Raw genomic sequence first — 20359 nt, 5'->3', positions numbered from 1 at the left:
CTACAAATTGACCTTATTTTCTGTCTATCCCATCCCCTGACATGGGAATTAAGGCTGGATCACAGGACTGTCCTGCCCTCGAGTCCCCACTTCAGGACTCTCTGAAGCCACTGCCACCTTTGTTTTCTGCTCTCTCACAGCTAAATAGCTTCTAAATTTAGCTCTGAAATCGTGGCTGGGTTCTGCTCTGGACTCTCTCTGACATTCCTACATGTCTCCTTGGGTGTGTGGTGACACTTTTAATTACAGCTGTGCCTGCCAGGGGAGCTGTAACACAGACACAGAGCCTGGGAAAGACCTGGCCTCCACTTCTTGTTTGACTACAGGATTTTTACATATTGCTCCCAAAACAGTGCTCAGAGAATGATGATTTTTCCTTATCTTTTTCCTTTGCTGCTTTTTTTTCTTTTTTTCTTTTTCAAAATCTGTTCACCATGAGAAAATTTGGCCACGGTTCTTCCTTTATGGATGTTAAAAGACTTATCAAATGAAATTGGATCACAGGACAACTGTTCAGACATTGAGTTCTCTGTGTTTTTCTGGCAACAGAATCAAAGATAAACAGCCATCAAAAAAGTTATTTCTGAATGGGTCAAACTGGCTATCAAAGAAGCTTATTTAAGGCAAGGTGAGACTTCCCCTGAGGCATTAGTACACAGAAATGCACATTCTTCTAGGTCTTTATCTTCTTAGAGAAAGGAAGCATGCATCTTAAGAAAAAATATTTAGAGACTTGGCTTTTGGAGCAGCATCTTCTGTAAGTGCTGCATTTAGTCAGAGTGATGTCTGTTGTTACTCCTTGGCTCTAAACACACATCTTTTTTGCTTATCTTCTTGCCCAAATTTCTTTTATGCTTTTTGCTGCATTCCATAAAATGACCCCTTGGAAGAGGTGGCAGTGCCAGACTTTGTGAAGGAATGGCTTTTTACTGTCCTCAAACAGACTTTCTCGTGTTTGACATTCACCATCAGCTGCCTCTTGCTGGACCACCTCTGCCCACCCTTGCTCATGTCCATCACTTTTGTTTCTATTATTGGGCTCAGTTAGGAGATTTTTTGTTTTGTGGTTTTTTACGGATTGATTAAAGCTCTTCCATGGGACTTGGGAATGTTTTTAGTGTAGAAATTGTAACTCAGTGTAGAAATAGTCTGTGGGAGCTTTAGGAGAGCTGTGATAGCAGGTTAATGCACTGGGTGATCTCCTGCCCTGATTTCTGCAGCAGGCTGTGGAAAAAGAATTTCCTTGAAATGTGGCCCGTCTCTTCAGCCTTAATAACACATTTGTCACAAATACAGCCTGTTATGAGGCAAGGCTCTAATAAAATGTTACCATACAAAGACTTAGAATTAACATTTTTCTCTCCCTACATGTCATTCCATTTAATATGCTATATTGGAAGTATGAAGAAATATTTAGCCTAGTCCTGTTCATGAGTTACATATTCTAGTCCTAAGACCTCTGTCCTTCTGCTGCTCATGGAGAGCTTCATGATCCTTCTGAGGTGTGTGGCTGCACGGGGAAGTGATGTGGGAGTTCATAGAATTCCTCTCATGTCTTGTGTGGGGTTTTTTGCAGCATTTTTTAACCCTTTTGCCTTTTATACAGCTCTGATGAGCAGGAATTTTAAGCAAATAAAAGGATGACAAATAATTTTTGAGTGGAGAGTGACAATTCCTTACCTTTACCCCTGTTGGGGAGCCCTGTGGCGGCTGGACATAGTAGGTACTGTGGTGGAGTTCAGTGGGCATTAAAGGGGTTAATGCCTGACACATTCTGAAAATTTTCAGAAGCAACTTAATTAAAATTAAACCTAAACTTCAGCTCAGTCTGTTCTGAGGATTATCCTTGTGATACTGATGAGTAGTAGAGAATTTATCCTACCTTAGTCTGTTCCTGGGCCTGAAATACACTTTAATAGCTCTCTGTCCTCCAAGGTTTGCAAATGAGGATGGTGCAAATTAAATTACTGAGAGGCTGGTTTGCAAATCTTCAAATATCCCTCAGTGCAGACAGATATTCCCACTGTGACATCTTGGCTCTCATTTGTATTTGGTTAACATGGGGGAGTGACCACTAACAATAGTGTTGTTTAACAGGATTGCATTGCCTTCTGCTGCTGCATTCACTGAAGTCCTCCAGCACAGGAGATTGAACTACACAACCAGGGAGCTCAAAGTCACACTGCAAAATGGAAACAAAAGTCTATCAGAAATTCAGTACATCAATACTCTGTGCTGGGGCCTGCTAGTGTCACAAAAACGTCCTGTTTCCCTCTCAAGGTTTTCCATCATATAAATGAGTCACTGCTCTCCCTGTGCCTGAGCTGTGGAGAACCAGGACTGTTCCCTTCTGCAAAATTGTGTTTTTGTCAGATGTTTTTTATAGTACAGCTTTATTCAAGGAGGTCAGATGCTTCTGCAGCAAGGTGACCTCTAATAAGTGGAGTGAAACTCCTTATGCAAGCAGATGGGGCCTGGCAGCAGGTACCTGGATTTTGGGTAAGCACTCATAGATCTTCCTGGTGCTGGTAATAATGGTTAGTGGCATCCTTAAAACAGCACCTTTATAATTAAAGTGTGCAGCTGGGCTTCTCATTTAGTGTGGATGGGAGAAGGGATTGAGGCAGAGTATTGATTTTAATGTATTGATTTGGGGGGTCACTGTGTCATTCACCCCCTGTGACACTGGGGAGGGGGCTGTGGAGGTCACAGCTGGCTCACAACCTTCCCCTGCCTTTCCAGTGCCTGTGTGACCTGCTCGTGAGCAGAGGCCCTTGAGTTTGTAAATTAAGGAACTAGGAATGTACATTTAAAGAAAAAAAAATAGTTTTTCCTGCTGCTGTGAGCCCTCTTGATAATATTAATTGCACACTGATCTAATTAATGTTCCTGTCTTCTGCAGTGTCATCTGCTGGTTTAGTTTGTCTGAAATAAAAGCAGTATTGTAATGCAGAATACATGACAATTATCAGGATGCAGGGAGATCATCTCCGTGTCCCGTTCTGTCAAATGAAAGCCATAATGCTGTTGTCCAAGGCAAGTGTCTAAATGAGGCTTGTCTTTGTCTTGGGGTCACAGCTTGGCAGCAGAATGAGCTGCCATATTGTGGTGACAGTGCCCAATGTCATGGCTTTAGAAGCTGGCAGAAGGATGCTCTCCACAGAGGGCCTCAAAGTCTGAAATTGAGTTTCTTAGTGTGCTCCAGCAGAGCCTGAAACCATTGACCCTCAGGACATCTATGATTTACTGAGGGGGGTAGATACTTGCAGTGACATTTGGTGGCAGCTTTCTCCCAGTGATGGACCCTTGGCTCTGGAAGATTCTTCCTGCCAGGTCCAAATTGCCCAAGTCTGTATTGATCTTCAGAGCACTCTGCAGTGCACATCTATTTTCAGAGCTGCTGTGCCATCAGGCCTCTGAGAGAAGTCAGGTGTAGGAGAAAAGGGAATTTGATGGTCTGTGGACAATTTGTGTTCAGGCTTTAAAAGAAGTCTTGTTTTCTTGTGTAAATATCATAATAAGAATAATAAATAAACACAGTTTTGGATTTGTTTTAAAAACATGCTCGCACTATTAATTGAGTAGCCTGGAAAAAATAGATAGTAAACAATCCATAATAAAATACAGTGGGCTGAGTCTTTTTCCTGATGTCTAGAGGATTCCAACACTGCTAAGGAGAAAAGAAAAGCTACTGTGTTTTATTTGAAGAAAACAGATGATTTTCCCAGTGGCAGAGTGATGAGCAAAGTATACAGAAAAACACAGCTGAGCTACTCCCCTAACTGCTATTGATCCCAGTGGATGGTTTTTTATTTGAGTAAGGACTTTGTTAAGATGTCAGGGCTCCCAAGCAGCCAGGCCAGCCCTTCACCATGGGAGGCCAGCTCTGGGAGAAGGGAGCATCATTCCCACAGTTGGTTTTGGAGCCTGGACAGAGTTGTGCAGTGGATTTCTGCCCTCCTGCATCACATGTTCCCTGTGAGATGAATGTACAGTGCGCAGCCCTATTTATTTGCTCTATTTATTTGCACTCAGAAGGCAGCAGACGAGGCTCCTTCTCTGGAAGAGTTCTCAGCTTGTTCTGCAATCTGTTACAAGGAAAGTGCTAATTAATGGAGATTTCCTTATTGAGTTAAAAGATTAAATATATCAGCTACCAGGGCTTGTATCTAATGCCAAGTGTATGCTTGGAAGTTCTTTAAGGAAGAAAACTGTAATGCAGAATCAAAAGAAATTAGAAATCATAATGCAAAGTCAGCACCAGCCCAACTGCCTCCTCGGGATTTATAGAGTCTGTGAAATTGAGCAATAAAACCAACCTTTGGATGAATTTCAATAACAATAATGTTGAGTTAAACTTACCAGCCTTCTTTACAAGTCCTCTCTGGTCTATTTAGAATCTCTAATCAGTCTGCTAGGAGATAACGTGAGCGTGTGCATCTTTTGTGGAGTAAGTGAGAATAAATTAGCTAAGGGTCCATTATTTGAGCCTTGCAAAATATTTGATGTGGAAGTTATTTTTGCTGGGTTTTTTGGCTGTGCATTTATGGAATGTAAATTACATTATCTCCTAAATTTCTCAGCAAACTAATAATGTGTAAAATCTCTCAAATCCTTGTGTACTGTAAAAAAAGAAGATTAAACATTTGTTCTGTGGCAAGATTAAATCCTTTTCAGCTGCAACTCAAGTTTTTAGGAACTTAAGTCTCCCAGACTTACTATGTTTAGTTCCCTTCAGTTAATAATTTTCTGCCTTGAAGCAGGATTTAGGTTTTGAGCAGGGATTATTTGGGACGAGGTGCTCCTCTTGCAGCTCACAAGCTTCTGGAGCTTTGTTTGTGCCATGTGGCCCATGGCCAGTGGCTGCCTTGTTCTTGGCACACTAGGGAAGCCTCAGCCATAGAACTATGATCAGCTGGTGGAGTTAAGTCTCTGAGCTGCAGTCTGTACTCCATGCTGAGTTTTAACCTGAGGTAAAGCAAAAGGTTTGCCTTGCAGGAGATCCCAGATCTTCAGCTGAGCAGAATTTGGCCCACCAAACGCTGTGGTCCACCAGGTCTCCTTTATAAAGTCTTTAGCTATTACATTTTTAGCACTGCTTGGATTTACTGGTGTTATTTTGTGTTATTTCACAGTCAGTAATCAAGTGAATGTGAATATTAATTGCAAAATGAATCAATTTTTTTCCCCCTCTACCTTTGGTCTGTGTAATTAGAAACATTTCTCCTGTGTCACTGTCCACTCTGCTGCTCCCTAGTTTGTTAAAGGGTGATCTCTCCTGTCCCACAGACTCCAAGGGAAATTAGCAGTGTTATTACCAGTGGCAGCTGTGGTGATGCACAGAATTGTCCCTCTCAAAGTAATGACCTTGAGTTTTATGAAGCACCTCAAGGTTTACTAACAAGGGTAGAACTGCTAGAAGTTTGTTAATTGAAACCATGAAATATGTTAGAGAGGATACAAATGAGTTTAAAGCCAATTCAATTAGAGGTGCATCTGTTTCCAAAGCTGCTGGAGAAATGTTTATTTTCACATCACTTTTAAGGCAGCCTCTTGGAATGCTGCTGGCATGGTTGTTTAACGCTGTGTGCAGACCTTGCACCCACAGCAAATTTATCTTCTGGAAGTGCAGCAGTCAGGTGGAAGTGTCCCTGATTTTGCTTGTAAAACCACTGATGTCCTCCTTCTCCCAGCACAGCCCCCTGTGGCATCACTGACATCCCCCAGCCCATCACCCAGCTGCCTCCTCTTGCCTTGGCTCTGCTGGGTGGCACAACAAAAATGGGACCATAGGAGTTTCTGCACCATGTATTTGTGCCTCTCTGACACTGGCACGGGGTGCCCAGGGGAGCTGTGGCTGCCCCATCCCTGGAAGTGTCCAAGGCCAGGTTGGACAGAGCTTGGAGCAACCTGGGATAGTGGAAGGTGTCCCTGCCCATGGTAGGGAGTAGAACAAGATGAGCTTTCAGGTCCCTTCCAGTCCAAACCTTCTGTGATTCCATGACAGCCACCAGAGCATGGTCCTCACTTTATCCACCTGCTGTTGCCTTGTCTCAGTCTGCACAGGAGAATTGAGGTGAGTCAGGGCTGCCACATTGTGTGTCTGAGTCTTCCCAGGACATCCTGTGTGATCTGTGGGTCCTTTGTTTGTTAGAGACCCTTTAGAGACTCCATTTGTGGCTTGTTGAGCAACAAGCACACTGTTCTTAATGAATAAATCATAGTAAAATGAGCTGTGCAGTCTAGGTAAATGCATTTGCTCATCCCACTAGGTTGACAGCGTCTCAGTAGAAAAACAATAGCACTTAAATGCAGAAAAGGCTTATTTGGTCATCCAGACCAATTTTCCCTGCCAATTCCCAGTAGCATGTTTCAAAGTGCCCACTTAAATAACCTGGAGTTCTTGTCATTACCTCCTGTGACATCTGTGTGTGCAGCTCCAGCTCTGTGGTGCTCAGGAGCCTGCTGATGGCCCCAGTAGGACAGAAGTTCTCATCTGCTCTGTCTGAATCAAATGAGCTTTATTTTAACAATGTTTGAGACTTTGAGGAATAATAATAGTAATAATAATTTTAAAAAGGAGGTAAAAGGAAGCTTCAAGAAATAATCTAAGAATACATGGAAAGCAGGCTGAACATGGCTGATAAGTAGTTCCACATCTTTTTCTGTGGAAACAACAATTGTTTGGTACCGGGTTTTACAGAGGGGAGAAAAATGAGGGATGTGATGGATGAGTGGGAAATTTAAGGATGACACTGACAAAACCAGCTGTGTAAACTCAGCCTTGAGTTGGTCTCCCAAGCTGAGCAACAGTAGCTCAGAAATGTTATTTACTTTATTCATATTTTGTTATGGTAAGGTTATTTCTCTGGATAGTGGCTTGAATGTAGAGTTCTTTATTAATGGATTGTTTTAATAGCACATTGGCCTTGGGGCTTTTGTTTGTTTAGTATTGTGCATCATGCCAAAGCTACAAGTTTTCTAGGCATGCCAAAGCTGGGATTATTGTGGGTCTTTTTAGTCCCTTGACAACAGCAAGTTATTGCTTGGCTCCTACAGAAAAAAAAAAATATCCTGGTTTCACAGGCAATGGATGAGCTGAGTACAATGTTATTTACTACTCATCATAAAAAGCCATAAAGGCATTCTCTGTCTGAGCAGAGAGGGCACATCACAGGAACGTTTTTGGAGGAAAATTTTGGTTGAATGAAATCTTTGCTCTTTAAATAAATACCTTGGTGTAGGATTAACCCTAAGTGGTTGATAGAAGAGTAATGGCAGTCTGTGAGGAGAGCTTGAAGGAAAGTTACATTCCCATCTTGATTTTGTAGAATGGACAGTCAGCTTCCTCTGGACAATATGGAAGTGTAGTGCTCTGTAGCTGGCCAGTATTTGATTATAATTGGTGTAATTAAGAAATACAGGTGAGGAAACTGAAAAAGAAATGAGCAGCCTCTTAGCAATGGGATGTCTTTGGAAATTCTGTGGTTCACTGAGGGATAACTCACAGCACTTCCTGGGGATGGAATACATCAGGTTCTTCAGTCTTCACAGAACAGTCTGTGTTGGAAGGGACCTTTTAAAGGTCATCATGTGAACCCAGTGAGCTCCCCCAGGTTGCTCCAAGCCCCATCCAGCCTGGCTGTGAACACTTCCAGGGATGGGGCATCCACAGGTTCTCTAGGCAACCCGTGCTGGTATTCTACCATGTTCATTGTAAAATCTTCTTTCTTGTATATAAGAAAGATGTTTATTATAACTTCTTCTTCATCTTATTTTTTTATAGTCTGTTTCTTTTTTTTGTCTTATATTTCTTTTTATTATAGACATAGATCTTGAGCTGCCTGAAGACTTAGCCCGTTTTACCTTCTCTGATAAGTTGATAACCCCTCTGACTAATCCTACTTTGAAACAAGGCACTTTCTTTGTTTCTGTTGAGAGTTAATTACCCAGGCTGTCACACAGCCCAAGGAAAGATGATATTTCATACAGTGGTGGAACAGAACTCTTTAGAGAACTGCCTAAGAAATGCCTCTCATAAATCTATCATGAGAAAATTTCTTTTACTTATCATAATGTATTATGAATTACTTTGAGTGGCAACCTAAGCAGGTGGAACAGAATATCAGTGGGTTATTTGAGATTTTTATTTGGGGGAAAAAAGTGAGTCTGTTTTAGAAATATTTGTATATGTGTGTTCATGGATGTCATCTCACTGAGGTGAGCATACAAAGCATACAAAGTTGAAATATCTCAAACATTCCAATATCACTGGAATGGATTCAGTCAGAAATAATTAAGATACCCAATTCCAGTGGGTTTGGAGCAGCAAATAAAGAGGCACCACAGCAGAGAGAGATCAGAGGCAGCAAAGACAACCAGAGCACTCTGTATGGGCACAGGTCTGCAGCACTGGGGAAGAGTTACAGCGTGAGTTAGGGGGGGAAATGATTGCAGCTGTCAGGCTGCAGGGTGGCCGCTGTAAAGAAACAGGAGCAGCACCATCACAGGGAATCAGGAGAGGAGAAATAGAGCAGCACTGAGCTGAAGGAGCTGTTGCTGCTGCTGTTTTTTAAGGCACTGTTTACAAAAGCAACATCAGTATTTCTTGTACCTCTAGAAGGAAGATATTTTCCAGCGGATGGATGCCTAAATAAGCCTGAAACCGTTCTTGATACTGACTTCAGAGTGAAGAGCAGGAGGGAGGCAGCGAATTGCTGCTGTGCGTTGATGCCCAGGCTGTAACACAGTTCCGGTTCACTGTGAGCAGCAGGCTTGGGCATGGTTCAGCCAGTAAATCCAGCTCTGAACCAGAATAATCTCTGTGCCTCAGCCTTGGTGTTCATGGTTGTCTGGGGGTTTTGGACAGCATCTGCTTCTGGGTTGAGTTTTGTTGTTTGGGTGTTTTTTCCCCTCCGTGCTGCAGTGACTGTCACCTGGGTAGATGGGGGAAACCCTTCCTAAAAGAGTAATGAAATGAGTTAATTTGGTATTCTGTAGGTGAGGAATCAAGAGGGAGTGTTCACATGATGAAAACCAAACAGAAATAAAGGGCATAAAAATGAACAGTGGTAGGGATGGAGTTCAGTTATTTCTATAACCATCATTGCCAGAGCTGTCAGAGGGATGAAGCTGCCTCTAATAAAGGCTGAACTGAGCAGCCACTGGCTTTCATGATCTAACATGAAATCTCTTTTTTGTTTAAATTAAAATAATACCTACAGACATGACAAGCAGATAATAGGAACCGGGGGAGAATGAATGCAGCATGGTAAGTAGGAAGGTGCAGGAATAATTCCACGCTGCCAACCCAGGACTGGTGCCGCTAATTCCCTGGAGATCCCCAGAGCTTGGCCACCCTCTGCTGCTGTTCTGCACACCAAGAGCTCCACAGCCACTGCTGGGCTCTGCAAAGTCTCTCTTCCCATATGCCAGCTCCTAAAACAGCTGTAGGGTTGTGCCTTTTTGGAGGAACCTGTTGGATTTTAATTCATGAGGTGCTGGTCATGCAGATGTCTGGTGTTGTGATTTTAAGAGATGATGGTCGTGTGAGGGCTTTCATGTCAAACCAGCTTAAGGTGCAAGTAAAGCTTTAAAATGCCATTTTTGAAACCCATAAAAAGCAAAGCATTTGGAAAGAGGTACAAAGAGAACTTGTGAGGTGTGGGAAGCAGGTTTCATCTGCTCTCCCAAGAATAAATCCCATACTGTTCCAGCTGGCAGGCAGGTCCCTCACACATCTGATGGGAGCTGCCAAGAGAAGAGCTCTGTTGCCTCCCCCATCCTGTGGTTCTCTGTGCTGGGGAGAGAGCCTGTGTCTGTCTCCTGCCTGTGCCAGCCCTGGAGATGGCCAGTGTAATGCAGAAGGAGTACACACCAAGGCTGTACACTAAATTCTCCAGAATTTGTCATGGATGGCCACAGTCTAATAAGGAAGTTAATTACCACATATTGATGACCACCAGCTTCACAACAGGTACTATTGCCAGCGTGTGTCCTTTACGTCATTCCTTTTTATCACTGCCTTCTTTGGACTAAATCAAGTAGAAATTAATTTTAGTCACTGCTGTTCTTCACAAATAATACCATAACCTCACATTGGATGGTGGTGTCAATCTGCCAAATGCCTTCTCCTTAAGAAGTTCTTGTTTTGTGTTGGTTGCACAGGTCGCATCAGAGGATGGGAGTTTGTTGGTTGTGGTGATTAAAACCTGTCTTAAATCTTTGGTTTAGGTTACATTGAAGAGCCTTGCACGGTCCCGTGCCCGTTTGATTGCAGATTAAGCGATTGGTCCAGTTGGTCTCCTTGCAGCTCCTCCTGTGGACCGGGGGTCAGAGTCCGATCCAAGTGGCTCAAGGAGAAGCCCTACAATGGAGGTCGTCCCTGCCCCAAGCTGGACCTCAAGAACCAGGTGAGCCACGTTCTGACAGCCAACAGAGCTCTGTGTGCTGTGTTCTGAGTCGGGATCCAGAGTTCCTGTGCTGGTGAAGAAGGTAAAGATAGGAGTTATCTCTGGCACCACACCTTGGGTCACCTTTTGTAGGCAATCCTTGATCTTCTGGAGGACTGGGGGAGAAATGCTCACATATCAGCAGAATTTGACCTGAAGCACCATATTTCTTATATGAAGAAATTGTTATCTCCCAGAGCACAGGAAGCCCTGGAGTAATAATCCCACCTGGATAGTGTGTAGACATCAGAGAACTCAGATGTCATGGATATTTTCAAAACTTTTTCATTCTTTCTGAGACTCTGGTTGCTGTAGAAACGTTTGTTAAATAAAAATTGCTATTTTTAGCAACATTTCCCTTCAACACAGCACAGGTTCCCTTGAACATTAATCTCTGTATATTCAATATTGAAGTATCCCATCAGAGGAAAATAATCTTTAAATTACTACTCTTAAAGGAAGATCAGCTTCTATTTAAATGCTACTTAATGCTGTATGCATTTCTGCAAAGTGCATAGTGATTTCCTACGTTTGCTGATTAATTCTCTAACACTAATTAACACTGATGAAGTACTGTTTAGTTTTGTCTGCCCTATATTTCAGATTCAGCCATGAAAATTAATTAATAGGACAGAAACAGTCATGCTGAAGGAAGTCCATATATATGTTAAGAAGAATTTGAATATGTGTATGTATAAAATACGTGATGTGTAGAAGTCCTTCGGTGGTATCATACAAAGATTTATTTGGTAGGTGCTAGAGATGGTGGATTCAGTTGTTTTTCTGCACAACTATTGCTGCAGCAGTCATGTCCTGGAATGCAGCACCACTTCCAGCTCCTGAGTATGAACTTGCCTCATTTTCCTAACAGTTAATTTTATTTTCCTGTGAGAAACTTAGTAAATACTCCTTGGATATTTTTTTTCCTTCTTCTTTTTCCTTATTTCTATTTGAAATTCATTGGAAGTAGGCTAACAGAAGCAGCAGGGACTACAGAAATATAAAACTGCTATAAAGTGTACGTTGTCCATAGCTCAGTGCTTTCCTTAATAGATCAGACAGATCACCAGAGAGGCAAAGTGAAATCCCACAGTAAGTGATAAGGTAACAATAAGCTCCTTTGTAATGAAAAGATACTGGGGTTTGTTACCCACAGACACAGCAGACTCCTTCCATTAATAGCAAACTTATTGCCATCATGTGTTGCTTATTCCCACACACATTAGAGTTGCCAGTTTCAAAAGCCTTTCAGAGGATATTAAAGGAAAGAAATTGTTCAAACTTGGAAGTTATGTCTTTGCACAGTTTATTGGTGCACAGTGCTTGCAAAGTGCCAGGGCTGGTATTAATATAAACGTGGTTGGTGCTTTTTGCCTCTTTACCAGGAGCACATGTCATGATCTAAAACCCACTGAATTCATTAGAGGCTTTCTGTTGCAGGCTGTAGTACAAATAATGTGTTCAGATTTGTTTGTTTAGGTTTGTGACCTCTTGTTTTTCAAGGTGTTCTTTTGGTTGCTTGCTTTTTGGAGTTTTTGTTTCTTTCCTTGTGAGTTTTTTTAGGATAAAACAGAAACTCTTTCAAACTGATTTGGCAAACAAATGGTTTATCTTCTTGCAATTCACATTTAAAGGATTGAGTGCAAGTCTATATATTTCAGAGCTTTTAGGGTAAGAAGCAATGGTTGTGCTAATAAGAAAAGTGTGTGTATGTGCACACAAATGCACGTTTTGCCTGTGATTCTGTTCATTGCCTTCCTGAAAGCTTCTCAGTACTTTGTGAGCTTCAGAAGGAGTTTTGCTCTGCATCCACTGGGCTTGGACTTCCAGCCCAGATTTAACACACTGAGGTCCCTGGGCACATTGCAGGATGCACAAGTTGCCTACCCAGATGGTGAAGTAAATGAGCTGATGGCACTGCTGCTGAGCTAAGCTGGACACATACCATTAATCCACTGTCAGGCAGATTGTGTGCTGCTGTTCCCTCTGCTCTGGGCAGCTTTTAAATCCTAGAGCAAAGCTCTACAGATTCATTATATATAAAAATGTGACATCCTAATTATTTTGTATAATCTGGATTAAATACCTGCAGTAAGTGCTGGCTTTTGTTTGGTATCAGATAGGGGAAAACCATATAAACTATATCTAGACTTTATATATATATATATATATATATAAAAACTATACACAGTAAAGCAGTATAGCACCATTGTGCTGAGTTTTACTTTCCAGTGGCTACTGTGTGGTGTTTTATGCATTTGGTAAGATTTTACATAATTTAGAACAAATAATGAATTCCTTCAGGTGGTAGTAGATTTCACTTATGATTTGCATTTTATTTTCTTCAGTATCTTTCATTATTTTGCTTTTGATTATTGCTTCTGAAGTTGGGTCTTGTTATTGCTTAATCAATTACTTTGGAGAACTCTGCATTTTTCCACTGTCTTATAATTAAATCTCTCAGTCATTTTGTGTCTTTTTCTTAAGCCAGATAATCTTTTCACCTCTTTTTGTGCAGGGTGCTGTCTAGGCTTTTTGGCAGACCCCTGTATATCCTTTTATTCAGTGCTTTTTAGATATTGGACATTAATCTAACTGTAGTGTTACTTGAAATACTATTGTAGCAATTCTTTCTCACCATTTCCCACCATGTCTGGAGCTCTGCCAATACAGATATTTAGTAAAGTTACTGCTTTGGACAGAGGGACAATTTGCATGATCAAAGAAATCTATTTTGTGAATATAAGTAGTTATTTGAGTCACATAAACTGTTGTAAAAGACTGTCCCTCAAGAGTCTGTCCAGAGATGGTACTGCAGCTTGCTTGTGTATTAAGGGTGGAATATTTTAGGAGAAATTTGATTTTATACAGAAATAATGGCATGTCCCACTGCTGCATGATATTCTGTGGGGTTTGTGCTCCTTACTCCATAGAGAGTTTGACTCTTCTGGAGTATCTTGAAGCCGTTCTTTTGGATGTGTTCATCTGCCTGTAGAGCCTCTCAAGCAGCCCACTCTTTTTGCAAGAGATGTGAGAAGTAAACTCAGAGTTAGGAGAATTAATTCAGCTTTTTTTGTATTTATTGTTCTCATTGTAGGCGATGGACGAGGTTGAGCCCCTCAAGATTTTATTCCAAGCTATTTTCTGATAGAGGTGCCAAACATTTGCATGGGCTGAATGCTCCTGGTATTCTGATAAAATCACTCGATTTGATGTGGTCCCTTTTGCCTTAAACTCTGTCTGTGTTGCTGCCCTGTGAAATTAAAGGATAAATTACAATATTTGGTGGAAGAGATGACAGTATTTTAACACAGCTCCATGTAATATGCAGAATTACTTTTGCCTTTTACCTCTGTTTGCAAATTCTTGAAGAGCTGGCTAACTACATTTTGCTTCATCTCTTAAAGAAAATGGGCTTTGCATGTAGGGGCTGTGCAGCTCTTATCTGAGGATGTGATTGCTTCTGAACAGCCGATTGGATTAGGGGGTCAGCTGGCAGATGTTCTTGGCTGTGCTGTGCATGTTAAAAGAGGTGTAGCATTTACATTTTTCCATCCCTGCTCTTCTCTGAATGCACTTGCACAGCATGCAGTTGCTATTTAATATGTAGTTCTACATGATGAAAGGTTAAATATGAGTTAAGGGGGGTTTATTGCTTGAATATTCTTTTATAGGTTTTTAGGATTACTGTGAGAAAATGCATCTTATTTTCAAGACTCATGAATTCTGAGGATTATTTTTTTATTGATTGCCCTTATACATATTCTTGTCAAGGTTTTCCCTCCTTCTCCTTCCTCCCCCTCTCTCCCTTAGCCAATACTGCTAAAGGACAAATATCATAGCAAGTAGTTTATTCCCTCTATTTATGCTGTATATATTTAAGCAAACGTTTTTAAAGGATTGGGAGTATTTGTAATGGCAGGCATAGCAGGAGAAAAATGTAGTGTATTTAGAATGTAAACTTACTGCTTTCATTAAAATGAATATTTTATTCTTAACGACATTTTCTGGTGTTCACTGTAGAATATGAGAAATACAGACACTTTACACATTAGAATTGCAAGTACTGCTCCTGAAATTGCATAGAGGAGTTTAAGGAAAGGCAAAAGGAGGGTGGTGGTAAGCTTACAGACCTGATCTCTCAGGTGTAAAGATGTATGAATTTCTGGAATTTTTTTCATACAAAGTAGCTGCTTTAGGTCCATTTGCACTTCAGAGAAAACAGTTATTTTCAGCATTTTCAAAACTTTTAGACTCCTGTATTAACAGCTGAGTTTGAACTGAGCATCTGTCATGGCTGTCACTGAATTAGCTCCCATCTAGTCCCTGGCTGGTGAGTCCCACATATAACCTTCTCCTTCCAGCATTAGGAATTGGCCTTCAAGAATATCATTATTAATGTACTAACTATAAATAGCTCCTGCTCAAATCACTTCCTTTATAATACAGATTTCTAATTTTCAGAAAAGTCCCTGAACTTTTTGAGGCACTCAGAATCTCTTCCTCTCATGGATTTCAGGTGCCAGTAGTTCATTCCTGAGCCTGTATCAGTCCATCAGCTGTGTCAGATCCCTTCCTGTTCCATGCAGGAAATCATCTGACTTGCATTTTTATCTGGCTCTATCAGCACTCTTTTGCTTCAAGTGCAACTTAACTTCTAGGGAAAAAAAGAGTTCTATTCTTAATCTCTGTTTTACCTTCAGAAGATCTGATTTCCTCCCATTCTGCCTTAAAGGAAGGAATTACAGCATAAAGCATATCTGTCCTCTGATTCTAGTGCAATTTTACAGCATCATAAAAATGACAAGTTTTTTTGCCTGCTGCACTAATGTGGGAGAATTTTCAGTGTCAAAAAATAGCAAGAACCTCCTGTTTCTCTTTACACTTTTCTTGCTGTGACTGGAAGTTTTGGTACTAAGCTGCAATTTAGTTTGTCAAATGAGCAGAAGTAGGAGCCAAATCTGAGCAGCCTGAGCAGTGTCTCACCTGCCTGAAGTGAGTTTCCATGTGGGTGGGTGTTGCTTCACTTCCTTGGGAAATCAAACCAGTCCCATGTTCTCCTCCAGGAGAATAACCCTGTAGTGTCTACTCTAATTCTCAGCATGTATTAATTTTATATTCACCTTCAATAGCTATCCACACTTGATTTTCATTCCTCCTGCAGGTTTTCTGTTGAGTAAAGAGTCATATAAACATATTTTCACAATTGCCACTCATAAAAAGCTTTAGCTTCAGAAATTGAGCTGTTTAACAACTCCCTCAAAAGTGTTTTTCCCTTGGCTTTTTTTTTCCTAGATAGCTTCTTTAAACTTCCCTTCAATAAAACAGCAACTTGATGTGTGGTGTAATGCTGCTTTCTGTAATTGTGACAGAACATTTGCACTTTATGAATTTAAATATGTTACAATGTCAATCTCCTTCCTGGCATTACTTTCAAATCCAAAAAATTAGAATCCTTGTGCTAATTAATTAAACTACATTTTTTCTGCCTACTACAGCCCCTACCAATTTTTAATGAGATATATACCAAAGCTTGAATGTTTGGTTTAAATGAAATTTATGTGTTTGCATTTCTGGAACTAGGAATGGAACATAATTATTTCTGATTCAAGTAGAGTTCCTACGTTTGTTGTTGAAAGGGATATTTATTGTTCAATGTGATAGCTTTTTGCAAAGTACAGGAAAAGACAGGAATTATACCTAAAGTGCTCTGTCCTTTTGATTTCTTGCAGAGGAGATCGAATTAAATTGGAAATCAGCCATAGAAAGCTGGTGGCCCAGTGAAGAAAGTATTAGCATTTCTCCTAAGGAACTGAAGTTCAATTGGTTTAGGCAATACTTTTTTTTTTTTTGAAGGGAAGGAGTGTGATTTGTGCTGAATCTCTTGTGGACAATATGTCATGTTGGAGGACCTGCAAACAGCGTGTGCCATAAATCAGTGTGACAGCATCTAACACTGAGACTGAACTTACTCTTGCTTGTCTTTGTCTTAGGAGCAGGAGAACAAGAAGGATTGATGCCTTGGTTATTCCATGGCAGCAGTTTTAATCTTGCTTTGTTTTTTTTTTTTTCTCCTTCCTCATTTTAGGAAGATTTTTTTATTTCTTTTCTACAAAGTTTTGTGATTTGTTCTCGGTTTTAGGTTTGCAATTGTTAAGGAAGGGAAGATGCTGCATAACAGTGAAAGTTCTAATTCTAGAACTTTCTAGCATCTGTTCTAATTAGAACAAACACAAGAACATTCAGAATAAAAAATGTTGGTACATCTTCACTTTTTCATATGGTAAAATATGTGAGAAACAGTTATTTGTCATCTTTCATTTTATCACACATGATTTAGTCTTCTGAGAGAGTCAATTACTTCAGAGAGAGTAAATTACACTTTTGGCAAGTTAAATGAAGATTTTGACATGTTTTCCTTTTCTTTGCTCTCTTTCATTACTCCTTTCAAAAATTAATTTCCAAAATATGATCTCGTTGATTGCAAAAAATAGTTTGCTACAACACAAGACGCAAATGTGGAAATTTCTTTTGTAATAGATTCTACGCCAAGTCATGAAATTCATTACAGCAATTTATAGTTCTAAGAACCTGCCTCATAAAACCTCTAAACTTTTTGAAGTGTGAATGCAACAAGATGTTGAACAGGAATGTGTTGAGCAGGAGGCAGCCGGGATCTGTCCAGTGTAGGGAGCTGCTGTGTAAATCTGAATCATGGTGCAGAGCATCCAACAGGAATGGAGGTGGGGCTGAGCTGGTAAATGAGGTGCTGGTGTTGGCCTCATTTAGCATCTATTACCATCAGAAACCAGTGGGAGGCTGTTGGTTGTTAATGAAGATTTTGCTCACTTCTTCCCTTTTGTTAGTGGGCAGCAATGTCTTCAGAAGGACTGAATTTTCTCATAAATATCTAGCAGATTCTGTGTGTCCCCAGTTTAAAGCTGACCCCATTCCAGTGGATGGCTTTATTCCTGGGAGGAACAGGGCTTTGTTAAACATGGTCTGACTCACCTGCATGCTGTGAATATATCCCGAGCATTCAGAGCAGAAAATTTCTATTTTTCTGACTCTCCTTTATGAATAAGAAAGAATAATTGGAAATGAAGTTACTGCTCAGAGAGGGAGAAGGGACATGAAGATGTATGCTGTGTGAATTCATCTGTCAGAGCTCCTGAGCAGCCAGGAGCTCTCAGGAGCCTCTTGCATGATGGTCATTAAAATAACCTTGGCCTTGCCTCTTTTAAAGTATTTAATATTGTTCTGTCTCTGTTGCTCTGTCTAGAGCAGTTCTCATTGATTAATACTTAACAAGTGTTAATATTTTTTCTGCTGCAGACGTTTCTTGTGGCCATTGCTCAGAAATTATAACCAAATGGTTTGTTGGGTTTGCTTTGTTTTATGCTCTGCAGCTGATTGATAGATTCAGAAATGGACTTCATTTTCTTTTTATGTTGTTTAATTGGTTTCTTCCTCCAAGACAGCAGAATAAAAGTGCAGATGACCTTCTGTCCTCCTCTCGATGTCCCCCCACATGCCTGGAAGGATTGTGCCAGGTTTGCCGTCAGCTAAATGTGAGCACTTGAACCGCAAGCTGAATACATGAATTTTGCATCTTCTTTAAGTGACAGCATCAAGATCATCAGCATTACCAGATTGCTGGCTGGAATATAAACCACTCAGAGATTTCAGATTTCAAGACCCAATTACAGCTCTCTGAGTGGTTGTCAAACACAGCTCCTGTGTCAGGGCTCCTGTTTGCAAGGGCTCTTTAACCAAAGTCGAAATACACTTTAGTCACATTCAGGTGGGTTTGGGGAGGAAAAGGAAAAATTTGAGACATGTCCCCTTTACAGCAGTCTGGGGCTCTCCCTGCCTCCTGAACTCCTTGTTTTAGCAGGGCTACCTGGAAGAGAGTTGTAAATATGAGTTTGCACAAATTCAGCTAATCCTTCCTCATTATCTATAAATCATGACACATTTTTGAGTTATAAATAACTGTGTTGTAGGCTATAGCCATCACTAGAAAAACCAAAGGTGAGCAGATTTTTATGTATGAATGAAATGCCAAAGGATAGATTCTTCTTCTCCAATAAGATGTATATTCTGTCCATTCTAATTTTATTTACTGCTTCTCACTAGAGGATTGCATAAATCAGCAGTCCTGTGCAGTTTGTTGTGATTTATTGCTTAATTAAAAGTTATGAAGGTTTTTAATCTGTCTATAATTTATATTATTTTTGAGTCAGCTGTTTCCCATATTGTAACAACCAGGAAACTTGCATCCTTTTATGAAGGGAGCATTTTGTGAGCCCTTGGATTCATTAATAGGTGTGGCCCATAGTGGTGCCAGATTGACTTTGGAGCTCAAACTCAGAGCCAAAGATAATTAAATATTAGTGCACTTAATAAAATTTCTCCAGCATCAATTACAGTTTGATGGCAAATGTAGTTTACATGTTTTTTAGAGCTACAGATTAATTTTAAAAGGGATGCAACTCATGTGATTTCACAATGAACAGATGTTAGCTACACATTAATAATTTTAAAAGCAGGCTTAAAATGGTTATGTAGATTTTAATGGAGGATTAATTTGGTTCTAGTGCTGAACCACATGTTGTTGTCAAAACAAAAGTTTTAGTGTTTTGTTGTAATTTGGTTGTTGGGGGATTTTTTTTTTGTTGGTAGATTGCTGCTGTAATTATTCATTTTTCCGGGGTTTTTTTGTATTAATTTTTCCATAATTAAAGTTAGAACAGCATACAATTTAAAAAGACCTTTTTTAATGTATGAATTTCTATTGAAGAATAAAAATGCTATAAAAAATTCAATTTTTTAGTAATTGCAAGGGCAGCTGGCTTGAGAGAGAGCACTCATCTGCTTTAAACTGCAGTAGGTTTGTCTCCCTCTTTCTCAAATGTCTTTATTATTTGAAAAGACATACTAGTTTCTCTAGCAAAGCTTTGTCCAGTCCTGGCATTATAGTTTTCAGTTAGAAGTTTTGAGGTCAGCCTGGATTTCACTGTGGCACGGGTTTTGGCAGGAATAAGGGCTGCCTTTAGCTGTGAGGCAGCTGCCCTCTGTTGGTTGGCTCAGCTTGGCTCTGGTTTCATTTGTGATCTGGGTGGGGGATGGATGGGAAGAGCCTTCCCTGAGTCCCAGCTGTTACTGCTGTTTGAGAGCAGTGGAATCCTTCCAGGATCCCCCCTCTCCTCCTTATGAGCTGTAACCAAACTCTCAACTGCTCTTAACCTCACTTTTAAGTTTTTCCTACATAACTTGATTTGTAATTGCAGTGGTGTCGCTGAATGGGCTTCATTGTTTCTAAAACAAAGAATTTGTTCCTCAATTTGTTTTTTTTTTTTAAACCATTTTCTTTGGAATAATATTGTAGAATCATTAATAAAAACCATTAAAGTTCTTTCTATAAAATCAGGTAGAAAATGTTGTATATCACATTAGGTAAAAGCTGTAGACATCTTTTGGGTAGTCAGGAAGATTTTTATCCAGGCTATTCTTTAGCACTTTGAGAACTGGACAAATATAAGTTAGAATGAACTTTGGCCATTTGAAATGCCAAACCAAATAATATCTGTCAGCTTTGCTGGCCAGTCTCCATTCAAATTCCAGTATCTGTTAAGTTTAAATGTCCTTTATGCTCTTATAAGTTAGATTTAAATTATTACTTTGAATTTTAAATTATTACTTCACTAAGTGAAAGTGAGAATTTTTCCTTGTCTAAGTGATATTATGAGGTTCATAACTTTCTAATTAACTACCAGGCATAAAGATATTTCATTCTTGTCTGAGCAAAAAGATTAAGGTGGAAAAGGTTTAGCAGCCTCTTCTAAGCAAGACTTTGAAAAGGAATGAAGATCTAGTTGTATGCTGCTTTTGTAGTGTCTTATTGT

At 40.1% G+C, this 20359-nt stretch overlaps 1 protein-coding gene across 4 annotated transcripts in view; it reads left to right on the top strand.

The window, feature by feature from the left end:
• THSD7B (thrombospondin type 1 domain containing 7B) overlaps nt 1-20359 on the top strand; it is a 299951-nt gene that overhangs the window by 213364 nt on the left and 66228 nt on the right. For all 4 annotated transcript variants that reach the window (XM_064717910.1, XM_064717908.1, XM_064717909.1 and 1 more), the window contains exon 16: nt 10234-10412. In XM_064717910.1, the coding sequence (XP_064573980.1) occupies nt 10234-10412 (179 nt within the window). The remainder of the gene's footprint in view (nt 1-10233; nt 10413-20359) is intronic.

The sequence above is a fragment of the Zonotrichia leucophrys genome, chromosome 7, assembly GCF_028769735.1.
Source record: "Zonotrichia leucophrys gambelii isolate GWCS_2022_RI chromosome 7, RI_Zleu_2.0, whole genome shotgun sequence".
NCBI classification, from domain to species: domain Eukaryota; kingdom Metazoa; phylum Chordata; class Aves; order Passeriformes; family Passerellidae; genus Zonotrichia; species Zonotrichia leucophrys.
This window is presented reverse-complemented; position numbering and strand designations above follow the sequence as displayed.